Source organism: Rhinopithecus bieti, unplaced genomic scaffold (genome assembly GCF_001698545.2).
Source record: "Rhinopithecus bieti isolate Rb0 unplaced genomic scaffold, ASM169854v2 scaffold_19018, whole genome shotgun sequence".
Lineage (NCBI taxonomy): Eukaryota > Metazoa > Chordata > Mammalia > Primates > Cercopithecidae > Rhinopithecus > Rhinopithecus bieti.
In genome coordinates this window covers 1,579,023-1,603,478 of record NW_016809658.1, presented here as the reverse complement: position 1 = coordinate 1,603,478, position 24,456 = coordinate 1,579,023, and the positions used below count along the sequence as shown (strand labels likewise).

At 38.7% G+C, this 24,456-nt stretch overlaps 1 protein-coding gene across 2 annotated transcripts in view; it reads left to right on the top strand.

Annotated features, from left to right (window-relative positions):
• ACTR2 (actin related protein 2) overlaps positions 1-23,360 on the top strand; it is a 41,106-nt gene extending 17,746 nt beyond the window's left edge. For both annotated transcript variants that reach the window (XM_017890025.1, XM_017890024.1), the window contains 6 exons: positions 2,511-2,583; positions 5,730-5,866; positions 7,521-7,670; positions 13,166-13,311; positions 17,448-17,580; positions 20,689-23,360. In XM_017890025.1, coding sequence (XP_017745514.1) covers positions 2,511-2,583; positions 5,730-5,866; positions 7,521-7,670; positions 13,166-13,311; positions 17,448-17,580; positions 20,689-20,859 — 810 coding nt within the window. In that variant the 3' untranslated portion in view covers positions 20,860-23,360. The remainder of the gene's footprint in view (positions 1-2,510; positions 2,584-5,729; positions 5,867-7,520; positions 7,671-13,165; positions 13,312-17,447; positions 17,581-20,688) is intronic.
• The last annotated feature ends 1,096 nt before the right edge of the window (positions 23,361-24,456 follow it).

Below are 24,456 nucleotides of genomic sequence, written 5' to 3'. Positions count from 1 at the left end.
CACAAGGAGGCAAAGATAGAAGTTAGAACAGTTGGAGACTTTGTCAGTCATTTAAGCAAACGATAATGATTTTTAGGATTGGAGTAGTAGTAGTAGTAGAAATAGAAATTACCAGATTATAGGTCTATTTTGAAGGTAGGGCCAAAGAATTTTCTAATGCATTTGATATGGGTAATAGAGAATAAGGAGTCAGAGATGACTCCAAAGGTTTTGGCGTGATTGCAGGATGGAGTTACCATCAACTGAGATCTGGAGAAAAACTGAGAAAAGTAGAGCAGGGTTTGGAGGGGAATGAGCAAGAATTCAATTGTAGACATGTTGAGTTTGTAGGTCCTTATTAGACATCCAAGCAGAAATGTCAAAACAGGTAGTTATATATATAAGATCAAGTTCAAGAGAAAAGACTGGGCTGGAGATACAAACTTGAGAGTCATCCGGATATAAATGATACGGTTCAACAAAGAAGAGAGGGTAGATAGTGGTGAAAAGGCCAAGGACCAGAGAGATAGGAGGAGCCAGCAGAAGGAGATTGAAAACACTAATGAGGCTGGGCGAGGTGGCTCCCAGCACTTTGGGAGGCCAAGGCAGGTGGATCTCTTGAGACCAGGAATTTGAGACCAGCCTGGCCAACATGGCAAAACCCCATCTCTACTAAAAATACAAAATTAGCTGGGCGTGGTGGCGCATGCCTGTAATCCTAGCTACTCAGGAGGCGGAGGCAGGAGAATTGCTTGAACCCAGGAGTTGGAGGTTGCAGTGAGCTGAGATCACCCCACTGCACTCCGGCCTGAGCAACAGAGTGAGACTCTGTCTAAAAAAAAAAGAAACAGAAAAAAAAAAAAATGCTAATGAAATAATGAAATAAGCAGTTACAGAGGAAAGAGAGCGCAAGAGAGCTATGGTCCTCATAGTTTAAATAAGTAAGTTTTCAAGGTTCTTTTATTTTTGTATATATGAGGTAGACATGTAATAACTTCTGTAGCTTTCCAGTTACTATTTAATGTAAATGTTTTGTTTACTTTATGAATATATTTAAATGTTGATGGATATTTTTGAAAGGGTTTAGAAGAAAATGTTGTTAGACAGTATTTTGAAAGCCTATATTAAAACTCAATTTTGTATTAAATGTTTTGAAAATCTTAGATCATGGTTTTAAAGAATCCATATGATTTCTTATGGCTTACATTTTAATATTCTTATTTGTTTGAGTACAAATATGTCTATGACTGATAGTGTCCTACCTTAATCTCATTAACATGCTTTCAAGTTGGTGTGTGCATATATATGATCATTCTTCCATTTTCATCCCTGTGGAGGTGGAATAAAGGATGATGGAATAAAATGCTATTCAGACTATCTAATTGTTTAATTGATGAGTATGTGTTTCAGAGTTGTAGAATTTAAATTCTATGTAATTTTCATTGTAAAATTTCTAAATATTTAGATATTCAGAGTGATAGGCAACCCTACCAGTCAAGGAGTGCTCAGTCTAGATCACAAAAAAAAATCATGCAGGATATTCCCAGACAACCTGGGCTACAGAGAATGAACATGTGTGTGACCAGTGAGGGCACCAAGGAAACAACTCCTCCTTCCAGGATAGTTCATTAGGAGGATGTAATTACAGTCTTGATTCAAGTAGGGACTGGGCTTAGCAACTAAGCCATTTCTGTGTTTTCCAGCAATCAGGAAATAACCGTTGATTTTTGTCTTTGACATGCCATTTTACTGTTGTTGTTGTTTCTTTCTTTCTTTTAATTTTTAAGCTCCTCAGAGTAGATAGAGCTACACTCTTGGCCCAGATTGAGGGAGGGGGTGCGAAGCTCTGTAAAGCAATTTCTGTATTTTGTCTTTGAATTAAAAGATATTTCCCTGGTTGGACGTGGTGGCTGACACCTGTAATCCCAACACTTTGGGAGGCCGAGGCAGGTGGATCATGAGGTCAGGAGTTCAAGACCAGCCTGGCCAACATAGTGAAGCCCTGTCTCTACTAAAAATAAAAAATTAGCCAGGCGTGGTGGTGCGTGCCTGTATTCCCAGCTACTCGGGAGGCTGAGGCAGGAGAATCGCTTGAACCCAGGAGGTGGAGGTTGCAGTGAGCCGAGATTGCACCACAGTACTCCAGCTTGGGCAACAGAGTGAGATTTCATCTCAGAAAAAAAAAAGATATTTCCCTTAAGGGACATCAGTTAAGAAAGTCTTGTTCAATACAGAGAGCTTTCTTTTACACTAATTAGTCATTAACTAATACACTGAGAAATCTTTGCTTTGTTGCACTTATGAAACACTTGGAGACTTAGTATGTATCCAGAAGTCTGTCTTCAGACTTGGAGCTCTGTAGTAGCAGGACTTTAATAAGAGACAAGAGGAGCTGATGAAAATGGAAGACTATTTCAGGTCCATTTTGATTCTATTTTGGGCAATTAATTCCACTTTGTGACCATGAAGAAAACATATTTATTATGTAAATTTCTAAATACCAGTTTTTTTGTTTCTGTCCACATTTACAGGTAATGTTTGAAACTTACCAGTTTTCCGGTGTATATGTAGCCATCCAGGCAGTTCTGACTTTGTACGCTCAAGGTAGGTGAAGCTTAACTGTTAGAAAAAATCACATCATCAAACATTTATTATGTACATTTTATGTCAGAGAATTTGGTTTCTCAATAAGTTATAAGCCCCAGGAAAGTACATTATTTATATACCACACTTTGAAATATTTTCACAGTTTCTAAAATTTGTCAAATAAGATTTTATATACATTTTTATTTGCTTTGCTAAATATGGATTTAAGGTTAAAAAAAGGCTTAAAACTTATTTTTTTTAAAATAGGATGTTCTCTTTTAAGCTATTTTGATATATATTTTTTTTGTGTGTGACGGATTTTTGCTCTTGTTACCCAGGCCGGAGTGCAATAGTGCAATCTCGGCTCACGGCAACCTCCACCTCCTGGGTTCAAGCGATTTTCCTGCCTCAGCCTCCTCCTGAGTAGTTGGGATTACAGGCATGTGCCACCACACCCGGCTAATTTTGTATTTTTAGTAGAGATGGGGTTTCTCCATATTGGGCAGACTGGTCTCAAACTCCCGATCTCATGTGATCCGCCCGCGTTAGCCTCCTGAAGTGCTGGGATTACATGCATGAGTCACCATGCCCAGCATAGCTATTTTTTTATGCATGGAATTTGTCCTCAGAATTGACTCAAGTTAAATAAAAAACACAGAGATTCAAAAAGGTAGCATAAAATCATGCCTGTCAAATATATAGTAGATTTAAAAGGAGAAGGTAAACATTTGGGAGTGCGTGTCTAACTTTTGAGGTGGGTTTAATGGAGGGGACTACTTATATTCTGTTGATATTTCCATTAGCAGCTGCCTCCCTCCTTATTGGAAATAAAATATTGGCCATGTCGGGAGAGCTCTTTTTTTTTTTTTTTTATGGTCTTATAAATTCAACAGGAACTTATTGAGAATGTCTGGGCCTGTCAGATATGTGCCAAGGAGTCTTTTAGGCACTTAATGGGATAATCCAGTGGGAAGAGGGTGTGGCACTGGAAATGGGTCAAGTGTGTTTGGAGAAAGGCCAGTGTGTGACCTGATGGAAGTGGTAGAAAATAAGGTGAGGTGGGTAGGAAGGGCTCTTTGGGAAATAAAATGTAAATTCTTGCTTTAGTCAGTGTTACTGGGAGTATTTTTGAATTGATGATGATGTGGATTCCTCTTTTTTTTTCTTTTTCTTTTTTGCAATGGAAAGCCTCTTCTTTAAAAGAGTACAATATTCGAGGTCGGTATATGAGTTTTATTTATGAGGCTTATTGCATCAACAATTATATCAACTTAAAATTATATCACCTTAAAAAGGAGGTAGTTTTAGGCTGGGCGCGGTGGCTCATACCTGTAATCCCAGCACTTTGGGAGGCCAAGGTGGGTGGATCACAAGGTCAGGAGATTGAGATTAACATGGTGAAACCCTGTCTCTACTAAAAATACAAAAAATTAGCCAGGCATGGTGGTGGCGGGTGCCTGTAGTCCCAGCTACTCAGGAGACCGAGGCAGGAGAATGATGTGAATCCGGAAGGTGGAGCTTGCAGTGAGCCGAGATCGTGCCTCTGCACTCCAGTATGGAAGACAGAGTGAGACTCTGTCTCACCAAAAAAAAAAAAAAAGAAAGTAGTTTTAATAAATGTTTCCCAAGACAAATTATTGTAATTAAATGCTATAATACATGCAAATTTATATAAGAAAAAGGGAGACAGTCTATTTAGGGATGAGAACCAAATAACATAATACTGACATGTTATAGATAATTGCGTATTTTGGTTTAAAATAACTTTTTAAATTAAAAAATGTAAGTTAAAAAAAGTTTTTTTGGGCCGGGCGTGGTGGCTCGCGTCTGTAATCCCAGCACTTTGGGAGGCCGAGGTGGGCAGATCACGAGGTCAAGAGATTGAGATCATCCTGACTAACACGGTGAAACCCCGTCTCTACTAAAAAAAAATACAAAAAATTAGCCGGGCGTGGTGGCAGGCGCCTGTAATCCCAGCTACTAGGGAGGCTGAGGCAGGAGAATTGCTTGAACCTAGGAGGTGGAAGTTGCAGTGAGCCGAGATTGCGCCATTGCACTCCAGCCTGGGCAACAGAGTGAGACTCTGTCTCAAAAAATAAATAAATAAATAAAATTTTACAAAAGTTTCTTTGACTAGGTATAGTGTCTCATGCCTGTAATCCCAGCACTTTGAGAAGCCAAGGCGGGCAAATTGCTGGATCTCCGGAGTTTGGGACCAGCCTGAGCAACATAGTGAGATCCCTGTCTCTACAAAAAATAAAACTATCTGGGTGTGGTGGCACACGCCTATAGTCGCAGCCACTTGAGAGGCTGAGGTGAGAGGATCAGTTGAGCCCAGGAGGTTGAGGAAACATGGGAAACAAAGCAGCTTCTTTGCTGTTCTTTTATTATGAGGTTTAACTGACATTGCCTTTTATTATAAGGTTTCCAGTGAATAATCAAAGTGATGCTTTGGTCACTTTTCATTTTTCTTAGATTTCTAGTTGTCTAGTATCCATAGGCGTTTTTACAGAACACACTGTATATGTTATTTGTAGTATATTCAAAACTATCTAAGTTGAAAAAAATGAAGAATTGTACAGAGCTTTAAGAACATGTTCTGCTGGGTGTGGTGGCTCATACCTGTAACCCCAACAGTTTGGGAGGCCAAGGCGGACACATCACTTGAGGCCAGGAGTTCGAGACCAGGTTGGGCAACATGGTGAAACCCTGTCTCTACAAAAAAAATACAAAAATTAGCCAGGCATGATGCAGGCGCATATCTGTAGTCCCAGCTACTCAGGAGGCTAAGGTGGGAGGTATGACTGGAACCCAGGAAATGAAGGTTGCACTGAGCCTAGATTGAGCCACTGTACTCCTCCAGCCTGGATGACAGAGCCAGATCCTGTCTCAAAAAAAAAAAAAAAGTCCTGTTTTTCAGTCCTCGGTCTCAGGGTCTGTTTCTTCTCATCTCCTTGGGCAGCACATAATAGTAGACTAAAAGTCTGAAAAAGGAACACTCGCTTTAATACTTATGCATTAGGAAAAATCTGCAAAGTAAATAATAAATTCTGGCTTCTAGTTGGTTACGTTTCTATTTTGGCTTCTGTACTGTATTTGGAACTTGCTGGCTTTGATTTTTCTGATTTGACTTTTTTTATTTAACTCCCCTGGCTTTTATGCAGGTTTATTGACTGGTGTAGTGGTAGACTCTGGAGATGGTGTGACTCATATTTGCCCAGTATATGAAGGTTTTTCTCTCCCTCATCTTACCAGGAGACTGGATATTGCTGGGAGGGATATAACTAGATATCTTATCAAGGTAAGTGAAAGGAAAAGATCATGGAAATTAAATTTTGTAATTTGTTTACCATCTTAACACAGAATTGAATGTATCATTTTAGGATTCCAGCAAATCTGTACCACTAGAGAAATTACCCAATTACCTCCCTTATTTATATAAAAATCCATATAAGATTTATACACATGAAGAAAAAAAGATATATAAAAACAAGAAAAAAAGATGTACAGACATGATCTCTGTATACTAATGAGAGTACATTATATCATTACATAATTATATTTGTTATTCCTGAGGAATGAGTAGACAGATATTTCAAGGATGGAAGGGACCCCTATCTTGAAACCTTCTTGGTCAGCTCAGGCAGCCTTTTCTGCCATAAAACCTTTCTTTGAGCAGGTATGTTTTAAGCCATATTCTTGGTTGGGTTGCCTACTCTTGTCCTTTCCCACAAAATACAGTGATAGCAAATTAATGATATTTGAGAAAAACAGCCCAAATACACCAGACTTTAATGTTTAGTAGTTTTCATGGAATATATCCAGTTTTTAATATTTACTATTTTAGTTTACTTCTGAATATAACTAATTATAATTTTCTTTAAAACATTGTTAGAGAAAGTACATAAGGCGTCTACTTGCTAACATATATCATTTTGAATATTAAAATAAAATTTAGAAAATTGTTTATACCAGAATTCTGTAATCAGTCTATCCTCTCCAGGACAGTGGTTCTCACCAGGGGACAGTGCTGTCCCCTGGGGGATATTAGCAATTTCTGGATGCATTTTTGGTTGTCTGAGCTGGGCAGGAATGCTGCTGAACATTCCATAATGAATAGGGCTGGCTGCACCACAAACAATGTATAGTCTGTCAGTGGTGCTACTGTTAAGAAACCCTGTCTCTGCATTAAATTGGGTTGCACCTTGACATTGGGTTCCTTCAGTGTCATTTAAGTAATCCTCCTCATGAGGGGAGATTAAATTAATGAGAATTATAATACTCTCATTTTAGGCCAAAATTCAAAGGGTAACCAACAGAATTTCTGGGGTTGTCTTGAGAACACAGACTCAAATATTAGAGGATATATTTTTTTATTTGTAAAGTCTAGTAATGTTTTTTCTCTCAGTGGGTTTTTAAAAAAAAATAGTAATATTTTCTAGCATTTAAGACACATAACAATAGAGATTATACCTTTGAGTATCCGAATAATTCCCTTATCATTTGTTAAACAAATGCTATTGCCCTTCTAATATGTGCCAGACACAGTACTAGAAGCTAAAGATAAAACTTTTAAAGACTTGGGGGCATTTCATAAATATGGCATTAATTGTAGGAGCAAACTGCAGGCTACAGGAGTCCAGCACTAAAATAATATTTATTAATATACTTTTGATTGTTTATCAAAACTATCAAAACATTAGTACTCATGTAGAGCTTTTCAAAAACTGACTTTTCTAGTCATTTTACTGACTTATTTATGAATTGTTAATTATTTTACCCTCTCTAAATCCTTTTATGGGGGGTAAACTCCTACTTCTGAAATACTCAGTAGGAGCTGAGAATCCACTGCCCATTCTGTTATTGATGTGACATATTTAATGAGCATTAATAGCTTTTGCAGAGTAGAACTCATTCAGATCCATTATGAACTTACTGCTATTGTTTTGTACCAGCTGCTTCTGTTGCGAGGATATGCCTTCAACCACTCTGCTGATTTTGAAACGGTTCGCATGATTAAAGAAAAACTGTGTTACGTGGGATATAATATTGAGCAAGAGCAGAAACTGGCCTTAGAAACCACAGTACTAGTTGAATCTTATACAGTAAGTGTTTCCAGTGTATAATATATATATATGTTTTAAAGTGGGCAGCCATGGTTATTGGTGTCAGCTTAAGGAGGTTTTCTTAGAGTCAGTATTTTTTTCTTGGGTTGTTGCAATATGTATATGTGTGACTTTTAATGTCTCTTTCTACATTAAGATGCTATTAAATTATTTTAGGGCACCATATAATGCAAATTAAGGCAAGAATCATAAATTACTCTCTACACTAGGATATAATTAGATGCGAGATGTTATTTTGAGATTGTAGTATTTGGCATAGCATTTCTCAACATATGTTTTTTTTTTTTTTTTTTTGAGACGGAGTCTCGCTCTGTCGCCCAGGCTGGAGTGCAGTGGCCGGATCTCAGCTCACTGCAAGCTCCGCCTCCTGGGTTCACGCCATTCTCCTGCCTCAGCCTCCCGAGTAGCTGGGACTACAGGCGCCCGCCAGGTCGCCCGGCTAGCTTTTGTATTTTAGTAGAGACGGGGTTTCACCATGTTAGCCAGGATGGTCTTGATCTCCTGACCTGGTGATCCGCCCGTCTCGGCCTCCCAAAGTGCTGGGATTACAGGCTTGAGCCACCGCGCCCGGCCTCAACATATGTTTTACAGAACTTTATTTCCCTGAGATGTTAATAAGCATTTCACAAAAATTAAAAAGAATTACATTGTCAAATAAGTTTGGGAAATGAACTGTTTGGGAAGCAGTTGATTTCACTTCACTGTAGAACTCAAGAGCCTTTGGTATGCTAATATATACACAATTAATATAGTATGTGTGTTTCTCAGACTTACACTCTAGGACTTTTCAGAATTTCATGGGATTAGTGGTCTAAGAAACGTACTTTGGAAATGGTCATTCTGGAGCATTGCTTTACTAATTCAGTAGGTGGCAGCCTTCCCTGACTTAATATTTTTTAATGAGGTGTTAAATGTTAACTTGAAATTGTAACTAATGAGATTTAGGACCTAGTTATAGTTTATGATACCAGAGGAGTTGACTAGTTATTACTAAAATGAAACAGTAATAGCCAATAAAGGCAAGTATTTTAAAACCATATGATGTGTACTAGCTCTACATATTCACAAATACGTGCAGAACAGTCATTTCAAAAATAATTATAATTTGTTGTTGGCCGGGTGCAGTGGCTCACGCCTGTAAATCCCAGCACTTTGGGAGGCCGAGGAGGGTGGATCACCTGAGGTCAGGAGTTGGAGACCAGCCTGGCCAACAGCGTAAACCCCGTCTTTACTAAAAATGCAAAAAATTAGCTGAGCAAGGTGGTGGGCACCTGTAATCTCAGCTGCTCAGTAGGCTGTAGGCTGAGGCAGGAGAATTGCTTCAACCCAGGAGGCAGAGGTTGCAGTGAGCTGAGATCATGCCACTGCACTCCAACCTGGGTGACAGCGCAAGACTCCATGTCAGGAAAAAAAAAAATGAGTTGTTAAGATAGTGATCCAAATATTCAGTAAACCCATTTTAAATTTTTTTTTAAATTTATTTTTTATTACACTTTAAGTTCTGAGATACATGTGCAGAAAATGCAAGTTTGTTACATAGGTATACATGTGCTATGGTGGTTTGCTGCACCCATCAACCCATCATCTGCATCAGATATTTCTCCTAATGCTATTCCTCCCCTTGTCCCCCAACCCCCGACAGGCCCCGTGTGAGGTATTCCCCTCCCAGTGCCCATATGTTCTCATTGTTCAACTCCCACTTATGAGTGAGAACATTTGGTGTTTGGTTTTCTTTTCCTGTGTTAATTTGCTGAGAATGATGGTTTCTAGCTTCACCCATGTCCCTGTAAAGGACATTAACTCATTCTTTTTTTATGGCTGCATGGTATTCTATGGTGTATATGTGCCACGTTTTCTTTATCCACTGCAACATTGATGGGCATTTGGGTTGGTTTTAAGTCTTTACTATTGTGAATGGTGCTGTAATAAACATACATGTGCATGTGTCTTTATAGTAGCATGATTTATAATCCTTTGGGTATATAACCAGTAATGGGATCGCTGGGTCAAATGGTATTTCTAGTTCTAGATTCTTGAGGAATCACCACACTGTCTTCCACAATGGTTGAACTAATTTACACTACCACCAACAGTGTAAAAGCATTCCTATTTCTCTACATCCTCTCTGGCATCTGTTGTTTCCTGACTTTTTAAGGATCACCATTCTAACTGGCATGAGATTTTGTGGTTTTGATTTGTATTTCTCTAATGACCAGTGATGACTAGCTTTTTTTCATATGTTTATTGGCTGCATAAATGTCTTTTGAAAAGTATCTGTTCATATCCTTTGCCTACTTTTTGATGGGGTTATTTGTCTTTTTCTTGTAAATTTGTTTAAGTTCCTTGTAGATTCTGGATGTTAACCCTTTGTCAGATGGATAGATTGCAAAAAATTTTTCCATTCTGTAGGTTGCCTGTTCACTCTGATGATAGTTTCTTTTGCTGTGCAAGAAGCTCTTTAGTTTAATTAGATCCCATTTGTCTATTTTGGGTTTTGTTGCAATTGCTTTTGGTGTTTTAGTCATGAAGTCTTTGCCCATGCCTATGTCCTGAATGGTATTGTCTAGGTTTTCTTCTAGGAGTAAACCATTTTGTAACTTAATCATCTCCAGATTTGCTTTGGAGATTCCTTCCTGAAGTCTTCTTGATAGTTTCTCTAGTTGTCTAATTTTCCATCTACCTGATTAGTTTGGAAGAAAGTGGCTGGCACAGGGCACAAGATAAGCAAACTAGAAATGTAAAATGTGTTTTATTTCTTCCTTCTCTCTTTTCTCAAAGCATTTGAGGTAGGCTACAAAAATATATACAAATAGGCTGGGTGTAGTGGCTCACACCTGTAATCCCAGCATTTTGGGAGGCTGAGATAGGAGGATCACTTGAGGCCAGGAGTTCATGGCCAGCCTGGGCAATATAACAAGAAGACCCTGTCTCTACAAAAAATACAAAAATTTTGCCAGGCGTAGTGGCACATGCCTGTAGTCCTAGCTAGTTGAGAGGCTGAGGTGGGAAGATTGCTTGAGCCCAGGAGTTCAAGGCTGAAGTTTTGAGGCAGAGCTAGGATTGCACCACTGCACTCCTGCCTGGGTGAAGGAACGAGACCCTGTCTCAAAAAAAAAACCAAAAACCCATATATATATTTACATATATATATTTGATACACACACACACACACACACACACACACATACACAAGTATAAAGTAATAAGCTGATGAGTAAGTAAAGAGGGGCATGAGTGGACAAATACAGAACAGGGTAAGATTTGGTGCAAAGAAATGGGATGCCTACAGTTTAACAGTTCATTAAGGTGGTTAGAAAACTTGACCCCATGTTGGGCAGCAGCCAGAGCATGGAAAGAAGCCACACTATCAGGCTTCGAGTGCTTAAGGAAGGAGGTTTTGCTAGTAAGATCTGCTGTTTGAAGTTTTTCCAAATATTTTGGATGATTTCATGTGAACCCACCTGACGGAGGTGGCTTTTTTAAGGTTATAAGTTTTGGTAACCTTTTTTTTCTTTCTCTTTTGAGACAGGGTTTCCTCACTCTTACCCAGGCTACAGTGCAGTGGCATGATCTCTGCTCACTTCAGTCTCAATCTCCCAGAGTTAGGTGATCCTCCCACCTTAGCCTCCTAGGTAGTTGGGACCAGAATCAGTCAGCTTTGGAATCTAAACAATCATTGTAATTGGCCAGGCGTGGTGGCTTATCCCTGTAATCCCAGTACTTTGGGAGGCCGAGATGGGAGGATCATTCGAGCCCAGGAGTTCAAAAACAGCTTGAGTAACAAAGCAAGACCCCATCTCTACAAAAAATAAACAAAATGAGCCAGATATAGTAGTGTACATCTGTAGTGCCCGCTACTTGGGAGGCTGAGGTGGGAAGATCACTTGAATCTGGGAGATTGAGGCTGCAGTGAGCCATGATCACACCGCTGCCCTCTAGCCTGGACAACAGAACAAGACCCTATCTCAAAATATATATATATATAGTAGGGCCAGACATGGTGTCTCATGACTGTAATCCCAGCACTTTTGGAAGGCCAAACTGGGCGGATCACTTGAGGCCAGGAGCTCGAGATCAGCCTGGCCAACATGCAGAAACTGTCTCTACTAAAAATACAAAAATTAGCCAGATGTGGTAGCACATGCCTGTAATCTCAGCTACTTGGGTGGCTGAGGTATGAGAATCGTTTGAACCCAGTAGGCAGAGGTTACACTGAGCCAAGATCAAGCCACTGCACTCCAGTCTGGGTGATAGAACGAGACTCTGTCTCAAAAAAAAAGAAGTAATTATATTATAAATGTACTGTTAGACTTGTTAATGTAAAATTAATTCTGGTATCTTGTATAGAAATGTGTCAAATGCCAGCATACATGGGCATGCTTATTACTTAGGACAATCCAGTGAATTGTGAGGTGTTATGAGAGGAAGTTTCTACTTAACATTTCTCATTTAATTAAATATGAACATAATGTGTGACTGACAAGGTTTTTTTGTACAGAGTCATAATATGATACCTGATTTGTTTAAATCTTATTTGCTTAAATTGAAATTATATTTATCAGTTATTTAAAATTTATTAGGATCTAGTAGGATACAACAGAATTGCCTAATAAAAATAGTCCAGATCAGTGTTCTGTAAACTTCTTTGATCATAAAACATTTTTTGGATTAAATGATTTGATAGAAGTGGCACACATGTTATAAAGTATTTTGATGGCAAAATAATAGTTTCACAGAGTAATTATTTGGTGAAATAAAATTATTTAAAATGTTTGATGTAGCTGGGTGCAGTGGTTCATGCCTGTAATCCCAACACTTTGGGAGGCCAAGGCGGGCAGATCACCTGAGGCCAGGAGTTCAAGACCTGGTCAACATGATGAAACCCCATCTTTACTAAAAATATAAAAATATGCTGGCGTGGTGGCGCATGCCTGTAATCCCAGCAACTCAGGAGGCTGAGGCAGGAGAATTGCTTGAACCTAGGAGACAGAGGTTGGAGTGAGCCGAGATCGTGCCATTGCGCTCCAGCCTGGGCGACAAGAGCGAAACTCCATCTCAATCAGTCAGTCAATCAATGTTTAACATGTCTATTCTACATAGCAGAAATATCCATGAAATCACAACTATGTTAAAATCATAAAACTGCAGTAACACATAGCAGCAGTAATCAAAATACAGTGGTTGGCCAGTGATGGCTGTTTCTGCTTTGCTGCAAATGTCATGCACTCAAACATCAGTGATTTCTCCAAGAAATTCCTGATATTTGGGGGCATGGCATACCACTTTTAAAAGCAAAACAGTTACCTGTATGTATTTAATTTACCTTTTTTTTCCCCAAAATATATTTTAGGAAAAGTTATTGTTGGTAATGATTTTGGTTACAGAACAGATGTATTTGTAAGTACTAGTGTTCTGGAGAACACTGGGAAATTTTAATCTTTTCTGATAAGTACCTGATTACTCTTGGTTTCTAGCTCCCAGATGGACGTATCATCAAAGTTGGGGGAGAGAGATTTGAAGCACCAGAAGCTTTATTTCAGCCTCACTTGATCAATGTTGAAGGAGTTGGTGTTGCTGAATTGCTTTTTAACACAATTCAGGCGGCTGACATTGATACCAGGTATATTAGAAATGGTGATTTCAAAGTTATTTATCAGAAAAATAATTTAAAATTTTTTAAAGTTATTTGGCAGAAATAGGTGGAATTAAATAGATGACTAAGTTGTTTATAAACTTACTTGAAATAATTTCAGACTTATGGAAAAGTTGCAAGAAAAATGCAGAAAACTTATCTATATCCTTTATCTAGATTTACCATTTTACTAATTATAATGTTCTGCATGTTTGTTTTTTCATTCTGTTTTTTTTTCTGAACCGTTTGAGAGTAGATTAAATGCATCAATTCTTTACCAGTTGGTGTTTCCTAAGGATAAAGATACTCTTACATAGTCATACTGATTTCAGATCCTTTGGAGATATACCCAGTAGTAGAATTGCTGTATCATATGGTAGTTCTATTTTTAACTTTTTGAGGAACCTCCATACTATTTTCCGTAATAGCTGTACTAATTCACACTCCCACCAGCAGTGTACAAGGGTTTCCTTTTCTCCACATCCTCGCCAGTATTTGTTACCTTTTCTCTTTTTTGATAACAGCCATTCTAACAGTTTTGAAGTGATCTCTCATTGTGGTTTAATTTGCATTTATTTCTCTGATGATTAGGGATGCTTAACATTTTTTCCATTTGTGTGTGTTTTGAGAAATGTCTATTCAGGTCATTTGCCCATTTATTAATTGGGTTATTTGTTTTCTTGCTATTTAGTCATTTGAGATTTGAGTTTCTTATATATTTGGGATATTAACTCCTTATCAGATGTCTGGTTTGCAAGTATATTCTCACATTCTATAGGTTGTATCTTCACTTTGTTGATTAATTCCTTTGCTGTGCAGAAACTTCTTTTGTTGTTGTTATTGGTTTGTTTTTTGTTTTTTTTTTTTTTGAGATGGAATGTCACTCTCGCACCCAGGCTGGAGTGTAGTGGTGCAATCTTGGCTCACTGCAACCTCTGCCTCCCGTTTTCAAGTGATTCTCGTGCCTCAGCCTCCCAAGTAGCTGGGATTACAGGCATGCACCACCATGCCCAGCATTTTTTTTTTTTTTTTTTTTTTTGTATTTTTTAGTAGAGATGGGGTTTTGCCATATTGACCAGGCTGGTCTTGAACTCCTGGCCTCAAGTGATCCACCCCCACCCCCTCAGCCTACCAAAGTGCTGAGAGAAACTTCTTAGTTTGATGTAAATGCATGTATTTTTGTTAGATATTGCCAGATTTCCCTCTCTGGCAGTTGCATCATTTATCCTTTCCACCAGTCTGATGAGTGAGACATTATTTCAGTGTAATTTTACTTTTTATTTCTCTCATTAAGAGTGAAGTCAAGCCAGGTGTGGTGGCTTCTGGCTGTAATTGCAGCACTTTGGGAGGCTGAGCAGGAGGTGTGCTTAAGCCCAGAAGTTTAAGACCAGCCTGGGCAACATATGGACATCTTGTCTTTACATAAATTTTTTTCAAAAAGATTAGCCAGGTGTGGTGGTGGTGTACTCCTGTAGTCCTAGCTACTCAGAAGGCTGAAGTGGGAGGATCGCTTGAGCCTGAGAGGTAGAGGCTGCAGTGAGCCACGATTGTGCCACTGCACTGCAGCCTGGGTGACAGTGAGACCCTGTCTCTCCCCACCGCCACAAAACAAAGTTACTATAAAATTTATATATATATATGACATATTTTTATATATTTAAGGGACTTTTTTTTTGAGATAGAGTCTTGCTCTGTCACCAGGCTAGAAGTGCAGTGGTGCAATCTCAGCTCACTGCAACCTCTACCTCCTGGGTTAAAGCGATTCTTCTGCCTCAATCTCCCAAGTAGCTGGGACTACAGGTGCGTGCCATCACACCCAGCTAATTTATGTATTTTTAGTAGAGGCGGGGTTTCACCATGTTGGCCAGGATGGTCTCTGATCTCTTGACCTCGTGATCTGTCCGCCTCAGCCTCCCAAAGTGCTGGGATTACAGGCGTGAGCCACTGCGCCCAGCCTTAAGGGACATTTTTGAATTTTTTTTTTTTTTTTTTTGGCACATCGTTCATGGCTTTTTTTGTCTGTAGATTTTGGAGTTTTGGGTTTTTTTTTTTTTTTTTTTTCCAGTTTTGAAAAGTTTTCTTTTAGCTTTCTGATGTCTTTTACAGATATTTCCTCAGTTTGCCGTTTGTCTACTGCTCTTAGTGTTTTGGCCATGCAAAAGTTTGTTTTTATTTAGTCATATAAGAAGATTTATAGTCTTATATTTTATTACAGCTAGAGCTTGAGTCATCATTAGAAATCCCTTCTCTACACTTAGGTTATAGAGGAATTCACCCAGAAGCATTTTGTACAGCAAGCATTTATTTGTTTGTGTAACCCTGAAGCCACCTAATTAATTTTGATGGGATGGCTTTGGAGCCAGGATAGTAATAGAAATTAATAAAAATAGCAGTTGACTTATAACAAGCTATAAACCTTGTGGAAGATGATCAGAAATCGAATCTAGCCTTCATAATTGTGGTAAATTCTCGTGATAGGGATTATTTTGTCCTTTGATTTGATGTTCATTCACAGCAAAATTGTATTTAAAAGTATATGCCGGCCAGGCACGGTGGCTCACGCCTGTAATCCCAGCACTTTGGGAGGCTGAGGCGGGCGAATCACGAGGTCAGAAGTTCGAGACCATCCTGGCCAACATGGTGAAACCCGTCTCTACTAAAAATACAAGAAATTAACTGGGTGTAGTGGCGGGCACCTGTAGTCCCGGCTAGTCGGGAGGCTGAGGCAGGAGAATCACTTGAACCCAGGAGGCAGAGGTTGCAGTGAGCCGAGATTACGCCAGTGCTCTCCAACCCGGGCGACAAAGTGAGACTCTGTATATTAAAAAAAGAAAGAAAAAAAAAAAAGTACATGCCCGTTGTTGGTGATTAGAGCTTTGACGTTCCCAAAGCATGGAGTCAGATTCAGTACCTTCTCCACAGAGTTGGCATTGCAAAGTGGAACAACTCAAATTTTGTTTTATGTGTTCTGCATGTTGAAAATGTACATGTAAATGCTTATGTGTACTTACCACGTGAATCTGTATTTCAACTGCTTAGTTTATGTGACATTCACCGGGCTTGCTTTGGCAATTAAATACAGAAACAATGCTTTGTTGGAGTTGCAGTAGCTTTAGCCATTGAGAACCTGGAAGCCAGGTTGAATAAGGCCAAAATGGGTGCAAATCAGCTCCCAAACTTTGTATTATTCCTCAGACCCTCACTCAGATTCTGTTACCTTTACTACATATGCAGTCTTTTTAGATTGGATTATCTGATATCATAGACAACAGCATATTTAAGGAAAAAAGAGGGTACTGCTATAAGAAGCATACACATCAGTCTAGCCAAAAATAACAGCAGACAGCCTCTAAGCAAAGGAACAAAAAAGAGAAAACTACAAAAGATAAATAAAAAATTAAAGGCCGGGCGCGGTGGCTCAAGCCTGTAATCCCAGCACTTTGGGAGGCCGAGACGGGCGGATCACGAGGTCAGGAGATCGAGACCATCCTGGCTAACATGGTGAAACCCCGTCTCTACTAAAATACAAAAAACTAGCCCGGCGAGGTGGCGGGCACCTGTAGTCCCAGCTACTCAGGAGGCTGAGGCAGGAGAATGGCGTGAACCCGGGAGGCGGAGCTTGCAGTGAGCCGAGATTGCGCCACTGCACTCCAGTCTGGGCGACAGAGCGAGACTCCGCCTCAAAAAAAAAAAATAAATAAAAATAAAAAATAAAAAATTAAAAAGCAGGAATTCTGGATTAAAGTAGAGTAGGGCTAATTATAGTAAATCATCACATTTCAGTGGCTTTAGGGAAGCATGTGACAACATAGTCCAAGTACTAGAAGTTTGTAATGTAAATCTTGGTCATTATTAGAAGTCTCAGTTACATTCACACAAAAAAAATGTATTATATACTTTTAGAAGTATTTTATTTTCATCAAAATTATAAAAAGATTTTATATGTAAAGAGGGATCATTACTTCACAGTAGTAATAACAGCAAATATTCAGCCCTGTGATTTACGTGTGGAATTTTATTGAATTCTCCCAGCAACCCCATGAGGCTGACATAAGTAACAGTAACCCTGAGATACCATTTTCCTAACCTAAAACTCCAAATGAATAACCATGGTGCCTTTCTAGATCTGAATTCTACAAACACATTGTGCTTTCTGGAGGGTCTACTATGTATCCTGGCCTGCCATCACGGTTGGAACGAGAACTTAAACAGCTTTACTTAGAACGAGTTTTGAAGGGTGATGTGGAAAAACTTTCTGTAAGTATTAGTAAATCAACTATTATTAACATTCTTTTAAAAGACTGTACAGTAGTTTGTGAATCTTGACAACCACCAGAGGGGGCAAGACGTCTTCCAAAACAAATTCCTACTGCAGTCAAGTGCAGCCTGGAAATGATAGGAAGAGGGAAATAGTTCAAGATAAGCTCTGGTCACCTCTATAGTCAATGGATGGAGGCAGTGAGGTCAGGGCCAAAAGTTCTGGTTCATCTGTAACAACCAGCACAAACTCCGAGGCGCCTCTTTGTGCAAAAGAAGAACCTGCTGTACTATGGGGGAATAAATGCCCCACTTGAGTTTTGTTCTTTTTTTTTTTTTTTTTTTTTTAAACTTATTTTGGATATGCAGTCAGCCTTTAGCACTTCTCTTGGGCTGTCTTCTATTTCTGACTTTGTTTGTTACATATGTTGTCTTCTCTCCTCCATCAGATTGTAAAACATCATGTCTCAAATTTTTTTGCATCCCGGTAACTGTCATAGCTCTTGAAACAGACTTTAATTGGTAGTTGTTGGTATGTACAGTAGAAAGAAATTTTTTAACTAGTAATAGTTGATGTTTCTTTGGCATGGGTTTGTGTGTTTTTTCCACCAAACTCTGGACTATGTCAAGTATACAGTGTGTGCTGTATACTCAACCAAGAGTTACCTAATCCTGAGTTAATCTCTGAGCTTTGTCTCACTTTGATCAACTATTTTAGATAATGAGATTATGTATTACAGAGTACTGTATATTACATCTTTCATATATGACTCAAATTGTTGAAATTAAATTGAGTATGGGCTCACATACATTAAACAGATTAACAGACTGGAAGGGAGCCATGCTGTCTAAGTACTTCACTCATTTTTCTGATTTTATTGAGTTTTACATATAATTTATAATTGATCTCAGGTGATCATTTATTCAGCAAACATTTCTTGAACTGCTGGGTGCCAGACATAGGTCTAGGTGCTGGGGACAAACAAAACAAGGAAAACAGAATCCTTGCTTTTAGTCTAAATAATGTATTAGTGGTAATAAGTGATATGAAGAAAAGTAAGGTGAAGAGCTGGAAAATGTTAGTGGTTGGAGAGGTTGTGTGCTCCTTCATAAACTGTGATCAGGAAAGGCCTTCTGGGTGAAGTGACTTTTGATCAGAGACCTAAGTTGAGCATGAGAGAAGTGAGCCATGCAGCTGTCTGGGGGGAAAATCTTACAGGCAGGAACAATGCAAAAACCCCAGGTTGGTGGGAATGTGCCAGTATGGCTGAAGCAGAGTGAGCAAAGGAGGAGGACAGGTGGGATATGAGGTCAGAAGGGTAGCAGGAGGGCAGGTCTTGTTCAGCCATGGTAAAGGGTTTGGCTTGACTCCTGGTGAAATGGAAAGTCTTGGGTGCCGGGGCGGTTTAAGCAGAGAAATGATAGGATCTGATGTATATTTTTAAGGGATCATTAAGTCTGGTGTGTTGAATAGACTCTTAGGGGAAGAGGGAACAAAGGTGGGCATAGACCAGTTAGGAGGCACTGAGAGGAGGGAAGGGATGGTAGCGTTTTAGACTAGAGGAGGAGGTTGAAATGGTGGTTTTGGAGAATGGAAGAGAGAATAGAGAAATGTAATAGGATTACCATGCAGCAGCAAGCTCAGTTGAGGTTAGTGATACATTGAAGCAAGATGTTTTTTATCTTTCCTATCTTGTTCAGCTGCTTGAGAGCAGGTGCATGAGTTCAGCAAGGAGGGAGTGGTAGATGGAATAATCTGATAGAATGAGTTTCATTGGAGCTGTGGAGTTTTAGGGATGAGCAAGATAGAAGCAGCAATGAAGAGCAAGAACTCATATTACCAAACCTCCAGGGTTAAGGTAGTGTGCGAGAGAGAAACAGTAAGCAGCTGAGATATTTACAGAAGCAGCGTCTTCAGGGGCTAAGTTTCCCTTAGAGCAGAGCTGGGCATTTATAGCCCTTATGCCAAAACTGTTTTTTTGTTTTTGTTATTGTTTTTTAAGTTTTATTGGAACACAGCCAAGCCCATTTGTTTACATAATGTTACCTGTTGTCACGTACTGTCTGTGGGCACCTTTTAGCTACATGTGGGGTTGGGTGCTTGTCACACCTGCAAAGCCTCAAGTATCTGGCCCTTTCCAAAAAAATTTGCTGACCCCTACCTAAGAGCAAGAAAGCTAAAGGAACAATTAAAATAGTCTCAGAATTGGTAAATAAACTGATGTTTTTCTTTATCTTGGAAACCCTTACAGTTCTCAGAACCCTTACAGTTCATTTATGTGACATAAATATACAAATGATTTGGAATGACATAGTTACATTGGGTGTTTTTTGCAGGATTGTGACACTGTAAATGAAAAACTTGCTATGTCATTTTAAGGTCTCTTTCAGTGTTGACCAGCCATAAAGATAAGGAGGGTGTGTCCTTCCTAGACACTTAATAGTAGCTACAGAGTATAAAACTTTTCCCAATTGTCTTTAATTTTGGTTACTGTGTTCATTTTCTCATAACATCCCCATGATTTGTTTTGACCATATTTGGCCTTGTTTATTTTAAGAACAAACATTTCATTTGATTTTGAGACAATAGAAAGTAAGCTTTGCTTAAAAGAAAAGAACTTCAGTTTTACTCAGTTGCACTGGACTAGAATCATAACAGTATTAGACCTTTAAGAAGTCATGCAAGTCCTCTTATCCAGACTTCGTTTGATAGCAAAGTGACTTTCCCAAGTGGTCATCTGCCAGGGGATGGGAAATTTGCGCTAATTATATCTCTGATGTTTGGTCTCTCAGTAGGGTGTTAAGTCATGTAATTTACTGATCAAATTAGGACACTCAAGAATGAAAAGGGGTGGTGTTAATAATGATGGGACACCACGTGTCAATCAGGACTGTTCCAAGCATGCCGGGATGGATGTGTGGTCTCCTAAACATGAGCTTTGGGCAAATTACTAAGCGTTCCTGTACCTCAGGTACCAAATCCTACCGTTCTACTTATATCACAGGACTGTTGCAAGGTTGAGCGAGAGCATATATTAAAAGTCATTTTCATAAAGCAGAAAGCACTGTGCACATGTACCATTTTATTATCCTTTCTTTCTCCTTTAGAAATTTAAGATCCGCATTGAAGACCCACCCCGCAGAAAGCACATGGTATTCCTGGGTGGTGCAGTTCTAGCGGATATCATGAAAGACAAAGACAACTTTTGGATGACTCGACAAGAGTACCAAGAAAAGGGTGTCCGTGTGCTGGAGAAACTTGGTGTGACTGTTCGATAAACTCCAAAGCTTGTTCCCATCACACCCGTAATGCTTTCTTTTTTCCTTTATTGCCAATCTTTGAACTCATTCAACTCCAGGACATGGAAGAGGCCTCTCTCTGCCCTTTGACTGGAAAGGTCAAGTTTTATTCTGGTGTCTTGGGGAAGCTTTGTTAAATTTTTGTTAATGTGGGTAAATCAGTTTAATTCAACTGCTTCCCTACATAGACTAGAGGGCTCAGGATCCTGTCTGCTGCTTTGTTTCTTCTAAGTAGGCATTTAGATCATTCCTGTAGGCTTCCTGTTTTCACTTTACTGCTCTAATGCTGCTAGTTGTAGTCTTTAGCACACTAGGTGGTATGCCTTTATTAGCATAAGAAAAAAACTTCAGGAGCTTTTACATATTACTGGGATGGGGGTGGTTCGGGATGGGTGGGCAGCTGCTGAACCCTTTAGGGCATTTCCTCTGTAATGTGGCGCTTTCAGCTATACTGCTGCAGCTTTAAGTACCTTAAAGCTTCTCCTGTGAACATCTTAGGGAAATGTTAGGTTCAGAACTAAAGTGTTTTGGGTGGGTTTTGTTGGGGGGGAGGGGTAACAGTGGGTGGTCTTCTGATTTTTATTTTTGAGGTTTTCTCACTGGAGTACATAGAGGAACTTTATTTACAGTACTTTGATTTGGCAGGTTTTCTTCTACTTGTGCTCTGCCTGGAGCTGTTTCCATATGATATAAAAAGCAAGTGTAGTATTCCATTACTATGTGGCTTAGGGATTTATTTATTTTTTAAAATCAACCATGTTAGCTGGGACTAGACTCCCTACAGTCCTTCAATGGAAAAGTAACATTTAAAAATCTTTTTGGTAATTCAAATTACAGATTTAAAAGTGCTTAAGATCTGGTGTTTTGTTAATGCTTCTGTTTATTCCAGAAGCATTAAAGTAACCCATTGCCAAGTATCATTCTTGCAAATTATTCTTTTATGTAACTGACCAGTGCTTAAAACAAGCAGGTACTTACAAATAATTACTGGCAGTAGGTTATAATTGGTGGTTTAAAAATAACATTGAAATACGGGACTTGTTGCCAATTGGTAATTTTCATTACTTGTTTTGTTTGTTTGTTTTGATTTGAAACCTGGAAAAGTACAGTAAAATTTGACTGTTTAAAATGTTGACCAAAAAAAATCAAGATTTAAATTTTTTATTTGCACTGAAAAACTAATCATAACTGTTAATTCTCAGCCATCTTTGAAGCTTGAAAGAAGAGTCTTTGGTATTTTGTAAACGTTAGCAGACTTTCCTGCCAGTGTCAGAAAATCCTATTTATGAATCCTGTTGGTATTCCTTGGTATCTGAAAAAAATATCAAGTAGTACCCATACATGAGTTCTTTCTAAGTTTGAAAAATAAAAAGAAATTGCATCACACTAATTACAAAATACAAGTTCTGGAAAAAAAATATTTTTCTTCATTTTAAAACTTTTTAACTAATAATGGCTTTGAAAGAAGAGGCTTAATTTGGGGGTGACTAAAATCAAAAGAAATTATTGACTTGAGGGTCTCTGTTTTGTAAGAATACATAATTAGCTTAAATAAGCAGCAAAAGGTTAGTTTTAATTATGTAGCTTCTGTTAATATTAAGTGTTTTTTGTCTGTTTTACCTCAATTTGAACAGATAAGTTTGCTTGCATGCTGGACATGCCTCAGAACACATGAATAGCCCGTACTAGATCTTGGGAACATGGATCTTAGAGCCACTTTGGAATAAGTTCTTATACAAATACCCCCAGCCTTTTGAGAATGGGGCTTGTTAAAGGACGCGTATGTAGGGCCAGTACCTACTGGCAGTTGGGTTCAGGAAAATGGGATTGACTTGGCCTTGGGTCCCTTGGTCCATTTTAAAATCTGGGAGTAGAAAACAACAAAAAATGGAATGGACTCTTAAAATAATGAAAGAGCATTTATCATTTGTCCCTTGAATGTAGAAGTTGTTTTTGATTTCAGAATTCTGCTGGTAAACGTGTCAGTTAAAATGGTATATTATGTGTATGTATTATAATTTAGAAATCCCATTTTATAATGTTACTATTCCAAGGTGACATAATACATTTACATTTGGGATTTGGGTGGACTATTATATTTAACTGGAGTTGTTGGCAAGTGTGAATCCCTCAGGAAAAAAAAAATCTGTTTTAAAAAGCAATCTGATTCTTGGCTCTTGAAACTATTGTTACTTAAATCTCCAGTAATTAAAAATTTTAAATTTTTAAATCAGAATTGTCAATACTTTGACCTTTGAGAAGGGTTTCTTAGAAATACATTTAGTAATGTTCCCAAGATGTCAGTCTTACAATTAAACTTTTTTCTTTAAAACATGGTATTGGTTGTTAACTTTTACACAGTTCTGAGTACTGTTAATATCTGGAAAGTATCTTGAGATATCAGTGGAAAGCTAAACAGTCTAAATTTAACATGAAATACTTCATGATTTAGAAAATAAAATCAGATTTTTTCAAAGTCAGTTCGAATTTTGTCATTTCTTTCTAATAGTTTTCCTCTTGTTTCATTTTCTTTTATTCGTATTTTATTTTGTTAATGCAAGATGAATTGACAGCTTTATGCTCGTTGTTAGGTCAAGTTCATGTCAGTGTTCTATTATTGACAAAACAACTCATTATTTCTGTTACGATTTTATAAATAAGAGAATAGAAGAGCGATTTATAGCTACATCAGAGGCTGTTTTCTTCCAACAGACTGTTTTGTCTCCCAAAAGATTTAAGGTGGCTTTTACAGAATTAGAAATGCTAAAGAGACCTATGTGTCACATGCCCTCTTTCAAGGACATATTAACTCATCTGCAGACTTTTAGGCGTATTGAACAAAATGAAAGAAGGATGAAAATACATTTAACTGACCTTTTCTTGTTTTATACTATCCTTGAGGATGATGGCTGGAGATTAGAGAGTATTTTTGCCTTTCCTTCTTCACGGACTTGTATGTGCAAACCTCATTGCCCGCTTCAGGGCCAGAGTCCTTCTAGGCATCGCAAGGTTGTCTCTGGTGTTTCATCAAGTTTCTTCTGAGTTGCAGAAGAAGAATGTGATGACAGCTATCTCTATATGTAATGGAGGAAGAAAATACCAGGCAGTGCATAGTGCCCTTGATGGAACGAATGTCTCTCAATGCCCTTCATTTTTTTCTTCCACCCACAAACTTTGACCATTATACAATTGAGTGAGTTTATTAACTGTATTTAGAACCATCAAAGAGGGTAGCCAACTAAAGTGAAGCAGAAACTCGAGGATTGATCTAAACTTAATTTTTTTTTTTTTTTTTTTTTTTGAGACGGAGTTTCACTCTTGTTGCCTGGCTAGAGTACAGTGGTACGATCTCGGCTTACCACAATGGCACAATCTCGGCTCACTGCAGCCTCCGCCTCCCGGGTTCAAGTGATTCTCCTGCCTCATCCTCCCAAGTAACTGGGATTACAGGCATGTGCCACCAGCCTAATTTTGTGTTTTTAGTAGAGACAGGGTTTCTCCATGTTGGTCAGGCTGGTCTCGAACTCCCAAGCTCAGGTGATCTGTCCGCCTCGGCCTCCCAAAGTGCTGGGATTA